This window comes from Netta rufina (assembly GCF_964035555.1).
Source record: "Netta rufina genome assembly, chromosome: 1".
Taxonomy (NCBI): domain Eukaryota; kingdom Metazoa; phylum Chordata; class Aves; order Anseriformes; family Anatidae; genus Netta; species Netta rufina.
In genome coordinates, this window is record NC_140123.1 from 137,963,188 (window position 1) to 137,978,118 (window position 14,931).

The following is a 14,931-nucleotide window of genomic DNA, read 5'->3' on the forward strand; positions in this document are numbered from 1 at the left end:
CTTTTCTCCTTAATTTGTTTACTTTGCAGGACATGTCATACTCTTAAGTGTTTTGTCACCTCCATCTTTATTTGCCGGAACTAGCACATACTTTTGGATTGCACACCCTTCCACATGCTTTCAGGTTCTTTAAATTTGTCTTCCAATATCACTCAGTCTTTCCCAACCTGAATGAGATGACTTTTTATTATAAATAATTATCTAATAGTTTAACCTGTTTATCCTTCTTCCCAAGTGGCCAGGTCTTTGATAGAAACAGGTTTTTAATAGGCCTGTACAAGCCTGTTACATTCATTTAAGCTGTGATCTAGGTCATATCTGAAAGTAGGCTAATACCTGAATTCACTGAGCCAGAATACCCACAGCTAATAATATGTAAAATACTGTCCTTCAGAAGTTTTTCTTCTTGACCCACTTTCTAAACTTGGGGGTACACCTGATGATTTGTTAGATTTCTTTCAATAGAAATTTGGGTATTTTCATTAGACGCTAGGTCTCTAGTATAGCCTACTAGAAATATGTTTTTAGTGTTTTACATGTAGCTATACAGTTACTGTGAAAACTGGCAGAATGAAAAGTCAGATATGGGTAGATGCACCAAGTGTAGATGTGGATAATGACAGCACACTAACACAGATTGTGGATTGTTTTTTGTTGTTGAGAGTGCTTACGTCTTTGGGAAAACAATCCAGCTAAAGGCATTCCTGAGTTGTTGCAGTGAACAATGTATACCTTGTAAGGATGATCTGCATTGTCCTTCGTGGTTCGCATAAATGGTGGTGAATTTTCCAGGTGAGATACCTCACCTGTTCCTTAGGAAGATGTCAGAAGGTGTGGGCCAGTGGACAAGACACATTTCTATCACAATCCCATGTGATAAAGGGAATTTAACCTACCGTCACATGTTCTCGAACTTCTTAGAGTGCTTTAAACTCTTTGCTCTTGTTCAGCTATGTTGGTCCATACATCACATAAGGTGTTTCTGCATGAAGACTCGCAGTTTGTGCTCTAAGTTCAGTTACTTAACTGTATCTGAATGGCTTACTAGGTCTCAGAAATGCAGAACAGTGGGTGAGAAAATGGAATCTTGGCAGACTGCAAAAGTGCAACAAATGCTACATTGCAGATTCTATATATTTGTGCTTTTGCAGCTGAGGAATTAGTGTACAGTTGTCCAGGTCTCCCCTACAGAAGGGGAGACCTGGAAATTGTCAGATGGTGGTTGAGGTTAAAATGGACCTTTCTAGTCATTCCACATCTCTCTTGTACTGGCAAGCCTATAACTGTGTATGGTACTCCAGATGGGGTCTCAACAGGGCTGAGAAGAGGGAGATCACCTCCCTCAACCTGCTGGCAACACTCTTCCCAGTGCAACCCAGAATACCGTTGGCTTTCTTGGCCACAAGGGCATATTGCTGGCTGTCATGGTTCTCAGGCACTTGAGTGACTCCTCTTGTTTCTGTTTTGAATTTAGTAGGTTTGTTTCAAAGCATTTTTCTATTTTATGCGATCCTTTCACTTGCAATGGAAGTGTTTTGAACATGTTGTGAATTCTGTAGCACTTCAAAGATAGGTGGGGGTTTCATGAGTTAGCCTATTAAAGAGAATGGCTATTCCATCAGGATTCATTTCAGATTTCAGCCTTGTTTGAATCAGCATAGCTGGTGACATGCAGGCCTAAGACAATTGTATCTAATTAAAAAAATACTTAACCGGGACACTTCGTGTGGAAGCCTAGTCATGTCAGCCCCCTTGTATAGTCAGTGGAAGGGGTCAAAGATCTCTAGCAAGCATTTCAAACCTAAACTGTTCATGGATTGTTAAGAAAACATATGACTTTTATGTTCCTTAGAGTTTAGTGGAATGAGTTTTGGCTTTAACAGACAATCAAATAGGTGATGACCTATGCCCAAGGTCTATACTGCAGTCTTGCAGAGCAATGTCATTGTACTGTGTCTTCCATGAAAAAGCGTGTTCTTCATGAATTCATTGCAAGCAATGACAATAGGGAAAGACTGAGCACATTGCAAAGCGATAGCTGACAAGAAATGAGGCTGCTTGGCTGTGGTGATTTTACTCAGCTGGGCAGCTGAACTCTACCAGAACCATTCTCTCACTCCCTCTCCTCTAAAGGAAAATGGAGGAAATATGACGAAAAGGACAGGGACATCACTCAACAATTATCATCACGGGCAAAACAGACACAGCATAGGGAGACTGATGTAATTTGTTACCTATTATTAACAAGTAATTAACAAGTAATGTTTATTACTTGTTAATAATAAGTATGTGTTGTGTCTGTGTCATCCCCACCCCTCTTCCCGCCTCCCTACTGGTGCAGGGAAATGGGGAGTGGGGGCTGTGGTCAGTCCCTAAAACTTTGTCTCCGCCACTCCTTCACGGTCACTCTCTGCCCCTGCTCCACGTGGTGTCCCTCCCATGGGATGTCATCCTTCCCAAATTGGTCCTGCGTGGGCTTCCCATAGGCAGCAGCTCTTCAAGAACTGCTCCAGATATGGGTCCGTACCACTGGGTCCATCCCCCAGATGGCTCCAGCATGGGTCCCCCACGGGCAACAGCTCCCCCCAGGCCCCCTGCTCCTTCATGGGCTCCTTTCCATGGGCTACAGCTCCGTCCCAGGGCCTGCTCCTGTGGGGGCTCTCTTTGGGCTGCAGCCTCCTCCAGGCCACATCCACCTGCTCCACCAGGGGCTCCTCCGCGGGCTGCAGCATGGCGATCTGCTCCATGTGGGACCCACGGGCTGCAGGGGGACAGCCTGCTACACCAGGGGGCCTCTCCACAGGCTACAGGGCAACTGCTGCTGCATGCCTGGAGTGCCTCCTGTCCTCCTTCTGCACTGACCTTGGGGTCCTCGGTGCTGGTTCTCACTCCTCACTCTTCCAGCTGCTGTTGCCCAGCAGTGTGTGTGTGCTTTTTTTTTTTTTTTTTTTTCTTGAATCTGCTATCACAGAGTCTCAACCAATGTCACTCATTGGCTCAGCTCTGGCCAGCAGTTGGGTCCTCTTGGAGCTGTGTGGAACTGGCTCTGATCTAATGAAGCAGCTTCTAGGCTCTTCTCACAGAGGCCACTCCCGCAGCCCTGATGCTACTAAAGCCTTGCCATATAAACTCAGTACCTTGGCACAGTGGAATTCCACAGGAAAACACAGCATTTGAGCCTGCAGTGTTTGTGAGGAGATTCCTACTTTGTCTCATAGGGATAACTGCATATCTTCATGGCCAGCACTTAACAATGAATGAGATAAATGTGTTTCTCTTCATAACAAAGGCTTGGAAAAAACTCATCTTTAAAATTACTATTGACTGACCTAATATGAGCTGTTATAGCTGACAGACTGGGAAAACCTATCTCTGACTACAATTCCCTAATAACTGATCTGTCTTATCTCAAAAGCCTGCTTTTTGTATCTTCTCAGGTACCTCCTGCAGGCAGTTAAAGGAAGGACAACAAAAGAAAGCACCATGTCTTCGGTCTCCGCTTATTACAATGGAAAGACCGTACTTATCACAGGAGCCACAGGTTTCATGGGCAAAGTGCTGGTGGAAAAGCTTTTGCGCTCCAGCCCTGAAGTGAAAGCAGTTTATATTCTTGTAAGGCCAAAGGCTGGACAATCAATGCAAGAGAGAGTGGCCAACATGTTGAAATGCAAGGTAAGTTTCTATATTTTATTCTTAAATCTAGTCTGAAATCCATTTAATCTGGTATGCTTATAGGAGTTCTGTTTTACTCAATTCATAAGAACAAAATACAATCTACTGTAATCTTTGCATAATTTTTGTTTTATCTATAAAATGAAAAGCATGCATGAATCTGAATCTGTCTCATTTAGATGTGTGATACAGGATTTTACGTTGTACTGATATACCTTTTTTCTTCCTTTTTCTGTATTGCTGTCTGAGATTTTTTTTTTTTCTGAAAACACGCCATGTTAGGAAGTGTCCTTTTTGGCAAAAAAAAAGTGGCATTTTGTTTTCATTATCTAGCTCTTTTCCTTCCTCACTTTCAAAACTTATGTTTGAATGATAATTGAGTGATAATATTCCAATATTGAAACCGAGTGAGCCCATTACACCCTTCTCCTTGCACTTAAGGTGTTAAACTTGCTTCAGAAGAAGCCTAGGGGCAACAAATAGTGTCTGTGCTTTGCTGCAGTACAGTAGGGCATCTGCTATCTTCTAAAGTCAGCTATAGTTTCACCTCACTTTGGAAATGACAAAATACCGTCACGTTTTGGGGAGTAGGGGGGAGTTTTCCAAACTTTTGGTCTTTTGCTGCAGACAGCATAAGTTAATCTGCCTTGCGAACTGAAGTACAGACTTTTATGACTTCCACCCACGTGGCTTCCCTCTCCAGTGAGAACCACATCTCTAGTATTAGAAGGATGTCAAAAGCCTCTGTTGCATTAAATGTAGAAATGTGTAAGAAGACACTGGTAGACCAGTTATCTAGAGTGGACTCCGGGTCCTCAGGAGCTTAAGCCAGTGGTTAGGTCATGAACTTGCTCAGACTCCTCCAGCTGTGATAAGTGGCAGAGTTCACGCTAATGCTTCCTGCTAGTGTGAATTTGTATGTAGACAATGTGGAATGAGAGGACGGAACAGATCTGACCCTAGGAGGCAAGAAATCACTTGAAATTAATCCAAGACTTGTCAACATATCCTTAGAGCATTGGTTTAAAATTCTGAGTACGACTTGACTGGAAAAACAATTCTACTGGAGTTGGAGGCAAAACAGGTCTTATAGATAATAATAATAATAATAATAAATAATAATAATAATTAAAACAAACAAACAAACAACAACAACAAAAACAAGTAGAGTTTGGAGAAGGCTTTTTTCTCTATTGTATTTAGGCATCCAAACAATGAACTAGAAAAATCTTTAATATGCCCAACAACAGTTTGATTTTTTTGTGTTTTCAGCAGATGATAGATTATTTTCCTGTTTAAGAGAACTTTTGCATTCATAAGTGCTATAAAAGGAAACCATCATGCTAGTTGCTTTTTTGCAAGTCTGTCAAGTGCACAGTTTTTCAGTACTTTTCCTTTCAATGAACATTTTCAGCTTTCATCACTGACAACTGTGGGTAATGGTTTTCATCATCAAACAACAAAGTCCCAAATATGTCATGCTTGCATGGTTTTTTGCATTTTGATATTTTTTTTTTTCTGTTTTGTTGTGGTGGTGGTTTTCTTTCTTTCAAATAACTTAGAAAATGAGGAGGAACCAAGCTATTTTCCAGGACTTCTACATGCTTTGTTTGCATTTTCTATATAAGTATTACTGTTTTTTCTTTAGTTTGTCAGTACATCTTAGTGTTGTTGTTAGCTCTAGGTGAGGTTCCCTAGTAGCTGTTTTATTGATGCAGCTGTACTAGATGTACCCTTTTTTTTCCTAGCATGTGTCAGCAGTTTTAGGCATGCCAACAGCAAACAGGACTTGATAACCTCTCCTTGAACCTTTGTCAGACAGCTTCAGTGAGCCTTCAAGTTTACTTGTTTTCAAACAAGTAAAAGGAAGAGGAAAGTGTGTAGGCCTTCAAAAGGAAGAAAAAAAAAAAAAAAAAAACTCAGTGGGTATGATCACAACTCATCCAGGACCCCTGAGGAAGAAGGATGTATCTTTGATGCTATTCTTTTAAAAATAAAGCAATAAGATAACTGGCTCCTGTGAGAACACAGCTGTCTTCCATTCAAGGAAGACTGAGAGGGCCAAAGAGTTAAGGTTTCATATTTCTTCTACATTTCTTCTACGTACCTAGATATTATGTCTTTTGTAGAGATGTAGCATGTTACATGAGGGCTTTGTCCAAAACCAAGAAAGATTCTTGTTAAAGATTAGGTCCTGAATAGTCTCTAAAAGAAGAGAGCATCTTTACTTTGATTAGTATAATTGCATCTTTTGTTACTGATATAGAAGTGAGCTCCCCAGTGCTAAGGCACTGTTATACATGGTTAATGTATAAGTAGACCTCAGCTAATCAGCAGGGTGTGAATATGGTATTGTAAGTTCAAGGAACAGCAGATTCTGTTTAGCAGACTGGTTCAGTTTACAGGGTCTGTATCTCACGCAACCAAAAATTTGAACTCCTGTTGTGAATTGGTCAGGTGTGCTATGCTGTGGTCCAAGGAACAGTGGTGGGGCTCAAAACACTATGGAATAACCTCAAGAATAGTTTTCCTCCATGCATGGGATAGGAAAGTACAACAGTCCTCCTTGGGGAAAGTATGCAGAAATGTATATGTGTACACACGGATGGCCCTTACCAAAATAACAGGCTGACAAAACATATAGGCTCAGGCACTTTAAAATGTTCATTTAAAACTAATAATAATAACAAAGTTTAGGTCCGTTTAGAACTGAACAATTAAACCGTCTCAACAGTCTCTTGCAGTAAGGGTCACACTGCTTCTAAAGATCCCATTTAGTCAGGCCTGAGGTGAAGTTTACTGCACGTTTGTGCAGTGTATTTTCCCTCAGTGGTCTTGTCCAGAAGGGACCAATCAGGAAATGGTTCCAGAAAAGTCCATCATGACAGGAGGAAGGCCACAAAGCACTATGGCTGGTCTCCCAGTTCTGCAAGTCCCCTTGACTCCACCTGTAAGAACTGCTTTTGGTGCTGATCCCAGCTATGGGCTTTGTAGAAACCAGGATTTAGAGGAAGAATGCTTCTCCAAAGCAGAAACCTGACTTGTCAAAGACAATTTCCATATGGAAATGTTGACAGCGTTTGTTTTTTTCTTTTCTAGAGATTATATTGTTAGTTACAGAAATTCATTCTTGGTAGGTGAAGAGTGCAAGAAGCATTAACTTAACATTTTTGCAGATTGTTTCCAGTTAAGTCATCTGCATGTCTATAAACCACATAATGAGTTATTCACGGTCTAAAGAGTACACTTGCCATTTACAGTTTTGGTTTGCATTCTCCAGTTCGGCAAACCTCTGAGCTACATATCAAATAAAAATGCAAGAAAGCTTATTCCAAGTCTGTATGCAACATTTGCATTTGATGTTCTTGATTATAATCACTGATGAAGAATGCGTGTATTAGAGTATGCACAGAAAATTTAGAATTAAGATCCTTCCCTTCCTTATGTATGTATAATTTCTGATCTCTTCTGCATCATTATTCTTTTGCTCCACATTATGTTGGATTTAATGCAATACATTTCTTGTATATGTTCTTAGGAGAAAATACTTTTTCTACTTTTATATGTAATCTTATTTACTGACCAATCACACATCCACTTTAAAAAATAACTCTTCTTCTACATTATGCCTTGACCCATATTATCCTCTGGAATTTCTAATTTTTACATCCAGAAAATAAATTTTTCAGGAAAGACAAACCAGAGAAAACCAGGTTGCCAGCTTCTAAATATTCTGGACAAGCAGATAAAAATATTATTTAGGATGAAATAAGATGAAAGTAGAGAATTAGATTGTTACAAATGAGTTGCACTGCCTAATGCCGAGGTTCTTCAGGTAATGTCCTCTGGGGATTCTTGATTTCTGGTAGTACGTTACGCAATTTATTTCAAAAACACTGTTTAATTTTTTATTTCTCTTCATGTATCTCTTAGCACAATCTGTGAAAAAATAAATATATCTATTATATCTATAGGGGTTTAAGCTTTGAGGCATTACACCTGTGAAACTGCCTTTTTCATAGTATGTAAATGTGCATATGGTGGAAGATAACTCCTGCTGAATAAAAAAACAATCATAAGTAATGAAAGTGTGATGCAATGTGAAGGAACCAAATACCTTAGTGTGTTCTTTTAAAAATATTTATTGTCTGGAATTTTTCAAATTCTAAATCAAACATGAAGAATAAAATTATATATTAAAATGATTAGAAATCAGATTTTTTTTTTTTTGCAATGTATTCTGGAGTAGATGAACAGATGGCATTAAAATGTAACAATACTGATTTTTCTCAGATCTTGTAAAATTAGTTCTATATGAAGTTGTGTTATTGCATTAATATGAAATGTATAATGAGCAGATCCTTAATTACCTCAGCATTAATTCCAAAATGAATGTGTGCATTGAGGAATGTATGGTGCACGGTGACCTTGCCTGTTTATGAATGGAAATGTTCTGTTTTCCAGTAGTAAGTCTCCAAGGGAATCAGGCTATTACCCCGTGCTTAATGAAATGCCATGTCTTTGTGGCACAGGCAACAGCTATTAAACACACGCACACACACACACACACACACACACACACACTAAAATAAAATAAAATAAAATAAAATAAAATAAAATAAAATAAAATAAAATAAAATAAAAAACAAACAACAACAACAATGATTGTGTCCATAGATGAGGATCACAAGGCAAAGCTTGACAGATGTCTTATTCATTAGCTGATGGGAGGTGTATATTTATCAGAGGTAGGGCAATGTTTGAGTGTTCTTTGTCTCTGATTCCTCCTCATGCTGAAATAGGCAGGAATGCATGGAAGTGGGATGTCTCAAATTCCATGGAGAACAATTACTGAGCTAATGCTGAGTCACTTGTACCTTTCAGCAAGGGAGAGCAGAGCATGCCCTGCATGCATCAGACTTCTGTCACTTGCAGTTGTTGGGCTGTTTCTCAGGTCTCTTCATCCAGTGCTCCTAGTTGGAACGGTCAGTTAAAGCAGGGAGTGGAAAAGACTCTTGCTAACATGCCTGATAGTTCAAAGGGAAGAAGGAGAGGCTCAGAACCTGTTGAAAAGGGGAAGCAGATATTGCAGGATATCTGCTATATCCAGAAATACTATATACTATAGTATATACTGGATATGTATAGTATATGGTTATATAGTATTATATATATATATATAGTATGTATAGTTATAGTATAGTAAATGGATATATACTATATATCCATATATCCAGAAATACTATAAAATGCTACTGCTTTTTAATACTAACTACAGTTTACCCTCGCACTGCCAACAGTTGCAGAGAGAGTTTCTATCCTGTGCCTCTTTCTTACAAAGATTTGTTTGGAAGCCCATGTTATGATTCAAGTCTGAAAACTGAACACAAGTCCAGCATTATCAGACACCTTTCCATTCTTCCTGATCAAGTATGTTATATTTATCAGCAAATACACAGTAGAACTCTGGTCCTATAAATTAAGCCAAATCATGGCAGATGTCTCTTCTTCCACTTCCCGTGAGTGTCCCTACTTTCACTCCTGGGCTCATGCATCTTGATCATCACCATAAGCTGTTGAAGTTCTCCATGTAAAACCACTGCAGTGGCACTCCCTCTGGAATAGTGTCCCCTAGATTTGCTGTGGCCACTGCAATGGGGTATGCATCAGTACCTGGAAGAGAGTAATGAGATTTTTGGTTGATGGAGCAGGATTCCGCTCACTCAGTAAGAAGTGTGGAAACTGCTAATGTGTGCAACAGAGGTGAAGATGTTTTCTGTTTTATTATTTATTTAGCTTTTCTTCATTTTGGTCAGTAGATTATCCGACATAACTTTGATATTTATATACTGAGGGGACTTGAACAAAAAATTGTTTTTATTTATTTATTTTGCTGACTCCATGACTTGTAAAACATATGGTAAAGAGGAGCTAAATCTTAGGGATGCTAACATAACAGACATGAATGTAGACCAGGGTCTTGAATCATTCTGTGCCTCTTTCCTAAGCTAACACTATCTGCCACCTTGTTCTATTTCATTTCTTTTTCTCATTTTCTCTCTTTTCTCATTTTCTCTTTTCTCATTTTTCCAGTTTGTGAAGAAGAAGGCTGGTGAGGTTTTTCTTTGTATATAATCAGGTCTTTGTATGTAATCAGCTAATAGACTGTTTCATGCAGCACAAGAAAAGGAAAAAACAGCTGGTGATTCCAGCAAGATAACCTTTCACACTCAACAACAACAAAAAACACAGCTCACTGGTGTGATCGCAGTGTCGCTTTCTGCTGTTGAATGTTTGCAGCCCTGCTGCTTCTGCTGCTCCTTAGCTCCAGGCTCTGCATGACCCTGGGCATCTGGAACAAGCCAGGTGCAGTAGCACTGATTTTTCTGGTTATTGTGATAAAGTGAGTGCTAAGCTGCAGTCTTGTATGGTGACAGTTCCTCGTCACCTGATGCACATTCAACCCATATTGTGACTCAGGATGTGGAATCTCACCCAGCAGCTTTCAGCTAAGTTGGGAGATCTGGCAACCCTACCTGCTGTTTCATCTGTTCTCTGTTGTAAAATCCATGTGTACCAGGAGGGTAACTGAGAATCATAAAGGCCCATCTTATTATCAATTAGCTTCAGCAGAACTTGGCTTCCTACAGCTCCTTGCTCTGTTGCATTTGCAAGGCTGTCAGCACAGATTGTAGTCTGGAAGTGCTGGAAGAGCAGCTAGGTGGAAATGAAAAGACATTGTTAATGCATGCTCAAACATCAGAGGAGAAACCGTGAAAAGAGAAAAAGGGAAAGAAATGTGATGTTTGAAATTGTCATCCATTGCATCAGTCAGGTAAATTCAAGCTGTGATCAGCTGAGGAAGAATGAATGTGTGTGTGAGACTGAGAAAATTCCCAGAGAAAACAGGTTTATCTCACACTTCCATAGTCAGAGTGCAGTTTGCTGCTTCCAAGTGTACATGGATGCTGCACAGTAATTTACAACTTCTCCACACACTGTAAGTTGATCAGATGCATTAGAATTACTGATTTAGAACAAAACTCTGCAAGTGATTAGTGACAGTTTTGTAACTAATAACTATAATTTTCTGTATATAATGTATTTCTTTGCTAAAAACTGTTTCTGGTGAGTCTGACTCATCTTGGTGCCCTTTTGTAGACTAATTCCCTTTGGAATACTTTAGCTTAATCTTGAAAATGGAGTCCCTCAGTATCAACAATGACTCTGAAAACACTGGTCAGCTTACATATTTGAAAATGTTTTTCATGTCCATTCTCTTTTTTCAAACATACAACAGCGGGTAAAGAAGAAAAAATCTGGTGAGGTATCTATACCCTTTTTTTTTTTTTTTTCTTTCTAATGAAGCTGGAGAGAAAATACAGGTGACAGGATTGTGATGCAAATTAAGTGTTCAGGGACAAAGAGGAAGCAGTTAAATAATGAGTTGGTGTTATTGCTAAAGAAAGGACTTACGTGTGTTTTTTTTAAGAAGTTACAGTGAACATCAAGACATACAAAAGAAGAGATGCAAGCTAAGTTCAAAGACAGGAGAGAGAGAGGGAGAAATGGGTCATGATCAAAAGAGTAAAGAAGTTTATGACATAATGGTGACAGCAATGGAAATATTAAGAATGAGGATAAAGCAGTACAGATGCGGAATTAAAAAGGCTGCAATAGAATTGAAACCTTAGAGATCCTGAAGAAATAACAAGAAGGGGAAAAAAAAAAAAAAAAAGAGAGCAGGTCTGCACGGGCTATCAGAAAATGGGGAAAAAAATGTAAAAAGCATCAGAAAAATTATGAAGAGTCTTTACTGTTAGTGAGAGCATAAGGATCTGGAAGAGAATGGGATTGAGGATCTAGAAGAGGGAAAAAAGTAACAAAATGAGAAAAACAAAAACAAAACAAAACAAAAAAAAAAAAAAACAAAAAACAAGAAAAGATGTTGATAGGGATGAGGGAGAAGAGGAATCATCGTTCTTTTCTGAAATCAATGTAATATGTTTTATTTACCTTATTTTGACATTCAAGATCTATAGGTATGCAAACACAGGTCTTTGCACTAAAAATCTTTGGTGAAAAGTCTGGTCATAAGTAGAAAGGAGAGCAGTAGTTTAGGGTGATGGGAGAAGTAGCTTAAGATAATGAGAGAGCCAGTCAGAGTGAATCAATATCACAATTTCTGGATTACAAAAAGGATTATACCTGATTTAAAACCGGAACCCTTATGCCTGTCATATAGCTCTGTTGAATTCATCAGTTCTCTTATCTCAAGAAGACAAGACAATGTTTTCAGCCTTATTTCAGTTTATGCCAAATACATTCATCTTCACTGAGCTTTTAGGAGTATGGGAGAGGAGTTTTCAAGAAGCTTAAAGAACTTGTCAAGAAGCATTCCAGAAAGAAGGCTTCTGTCTTCCACTTAAATGTTACTTTTAAATTTTTGTGGTCATTTATTGGGAAAAAAAAATAAGTTGTTGATGAATATCTACTAAACTAACCGTAAGTTATTCTTTACCCCTTGGTCTTAATTATGTTGCTGAACAGAAGAGATTACATATGAGTACTACCCATCCAGTTCTTCTCTACAGTAGTTATCTTCTCTGCAGTTCTACAAAGTTATTCAGATACGTTATTTTGCAGAACAAGCTCTAAACTATTACCTTTTCCTTTAGCCAGTTAACTTTTCTATTCCCTTTGCTCTCTACCTGTCATGATATCATGAAGACATTCATGTGGTCTGAGTAATTCTCTGTTCCTCCCAGTCACTAATATCAAGAGTTTGAAAGAGGTAGTGCTCCAGTTTGAGAGGAAAATGAAGTCTCTTTCTTGTCTTCTAATTAAGATCATTCTCTGATACAGTCACAATATAGTAGCCATTCCCAGAAAACTTCATCTCCTAATTTAATTAGTAGGGAATCTGACAAAGAACACTACAGAGATGATATTATTTTAAAAACAAGTCTATTTGCTGCAGTTTCAGCTAGATTTTTATGAACATGAAAATGCAAAACTTCTTCCTTCCTAACTTGTTTTCACACTCCTTTCTCCCTTTATCAATCTGTGCAAAGGTGCATAGAAAATCATCAAGGTTGCCAGGGACCTCTGGAAAGACCCCCCACTCTCAGAGCAGGTCAGATAGAGCCACTTTGCCCAGGACCATGTCCAGTTGAATTTTGAATATCTCCAAGGTTGGAGAAAAAAAAAAAAAAAAAACAACTCACAAAACTTTGATGTTCATTGTTTCTTTGTGCATTGTCTCTTATCCTGTCATTTGGTATCCCAAGGAAGAGTTTGGCTCCACCTTCTTCTTTGCTCTCATCATCAGGTATTTATGCACATTCATGTGATCCCCCTGAGTCTGAGTCTTTTGTTTTCCAGGCCAAAGAGTCACAGCACTCTTTCTTCATCACCAAATCTCACCAAAGATGTAGCAAACTAAGATTTCAGTTGAATTACAACTTTAGAGGATCTTCATAACATTGCTTGAGTTTGCATTTATGCCTGCATGCTTTTTGGTTTGCATCCAAGGCCTAGCTCCTGAAATCAGTGGAACTTCCAAAGCTAAATGAAAAAATACCAAGGATTAAGTGTTTTGTGAAGGGTGGATTTCAGAGGAAACCTTGGAGAGAAGTAACTTACAGTTGTCTTTTAAATTATGTGTAGTGGTGGTGGATTTTCTTTTTGTTCTGGATGTGTTTTTTTTTTTTGCTTTCTGAAAAAAAAAAAAAAGCATTTGATTTTACTGCCAGTATTAAAACTTCAGTTGAGTTTGATTTAAACGTAACAAGAAGTGCTTAATACAGGAATGCAAATGCATTTAATCATTCTCCTATACCTGAGAAAACAACATTGCCTGACTCCAGCCCAAAAGCCTTGAAACATTTGGAGCATTGGCAAGATAGGCAGTGTCTGAGTTGGGAAGGAACCAAAAGCAAGATGCAACATTTTTATCGGTACTCTCATCCACTTCTTTTGCCCTCACAGTTGCGTCTGAACATGACCCAGGGCATTTTCAAATATTTCTTAATCTGTTTTTCCGTAGTGTGTGTACCAGGGCCTGGGATGAAGGGTCTCTTTTCTCAGGGTGTCCCGATAAATGCATACAGGCACAAAATTGGCTTCCCTTCAGTGTAATTTTTCTGGAAGAGAACAGAGTGGTGAAAATGGAAATCCAATCCTAATGTTTAACTTATTTCAGGAGAGTAAAGGGAAGATTTAGATTCTGTAATCCAATAAATTAACTCCTCTGCTAGTCAGAGATCTCTCCATCCAGAAATTCATCCGTTTTTGGATGTCACTTTCCTTGCCAGTAGAAAGCTTTCAGTATCACCAGTACTGTTGTCTGCATGTCCTAAGCAGTGAAAGTTGAGGAAGTGGGAGAGTGTGCATGAGAGATATGAAAGAGGCACAGTTGAAGGTGAGTGTAAAGTGTTCAGTGTGAAGTTTTCAAGAGGACAGGAAAAGCACAAAGAGCATTGAAGAGAAAAGCTCCGCTTTATAGGCTTGAGTGATTACATCAGTAACAGAAATAGGACTATTTCCCAGCAACTTGTGCTGGCCTCAAGGCCGTGGAGCAACATCATTAGAGAAGTCCTGTCAGGCATCCTTTGTAACCTTCAGATTTCTCCCATGTTCGTGTTTTGCTCAGGCACATAGGAAAGCTGAGCTGTTAGGCAGCTGCACAGCATGTTTTGTGTTCAGAATTTTGCCAAGTGACCCGTTCACCAATTAGGCCTTCAGCTAACATGTTTTTAAACAATGTTTGTCATTTTGCCGGAGCCTGTGACTTGGCTCTCAACGTGTGCGAATTGGCACAATTCCTTTTTGGGCTGTTGCACTTCAGAACTATTCTGGACACCCATGGAGCTGCTCGTGTACTAAAGCTCATATGCAGGCTTGGGTGTTCTGCATTGAACTGAGGTTGAATAAGGACACCTAACCTGGGGCAACCTCTGTTGGGAACATCTTGGCCTGCAAATCATAATTAAGAATAAAGGCTTATGTTTTTTCTTAAATGGGTCAGTAATGCACCTATCAGTCAGCACCCAAGGAATAAAATTTGCTATTTGGTCATTCAACAAAATGTAGAATTATCATGTTTCATCCTTCATGTCCAATTTATTACATTCTGACCCAAGCTGCTCCTTCCAGATTTTCTCAAAGAAAGCTTTTCCATTTTCCTAAATTTAACCGTAGGCTTTCCTACTTATTTTTTTATTATCTGCCAGCTCACTGAATGATGGATGCTAAAAT

The 14,931-nt window shown here is 39.0% G+C and overlaps 1 protein-coding gene across 1 annotated transcript in view; it reads left to right on the forward strand.

The window, feature by feature from the left end:
* Window positions 1–3,483: 3,483 nt before the first annotated feature.
* The window catches only part of FAR2 (fatty acyl-CoA reductase 2), a gene marked incomplete at both ends in the record, with an annotated part of 84,124 nt that continues 72,676 nt past the window's right edge, over window positions 3,484–14,931 (forward strand). The window contains one exon of the mRNA XM_084286015.1: window positions 3,484–3,672. Coding sequence (XP_084142141.1) covers window positions 3,484–3,672 — 189 coding nt within the window. The remainder of the gene's footprint in view (window positions 3,673–14,931) is intronic.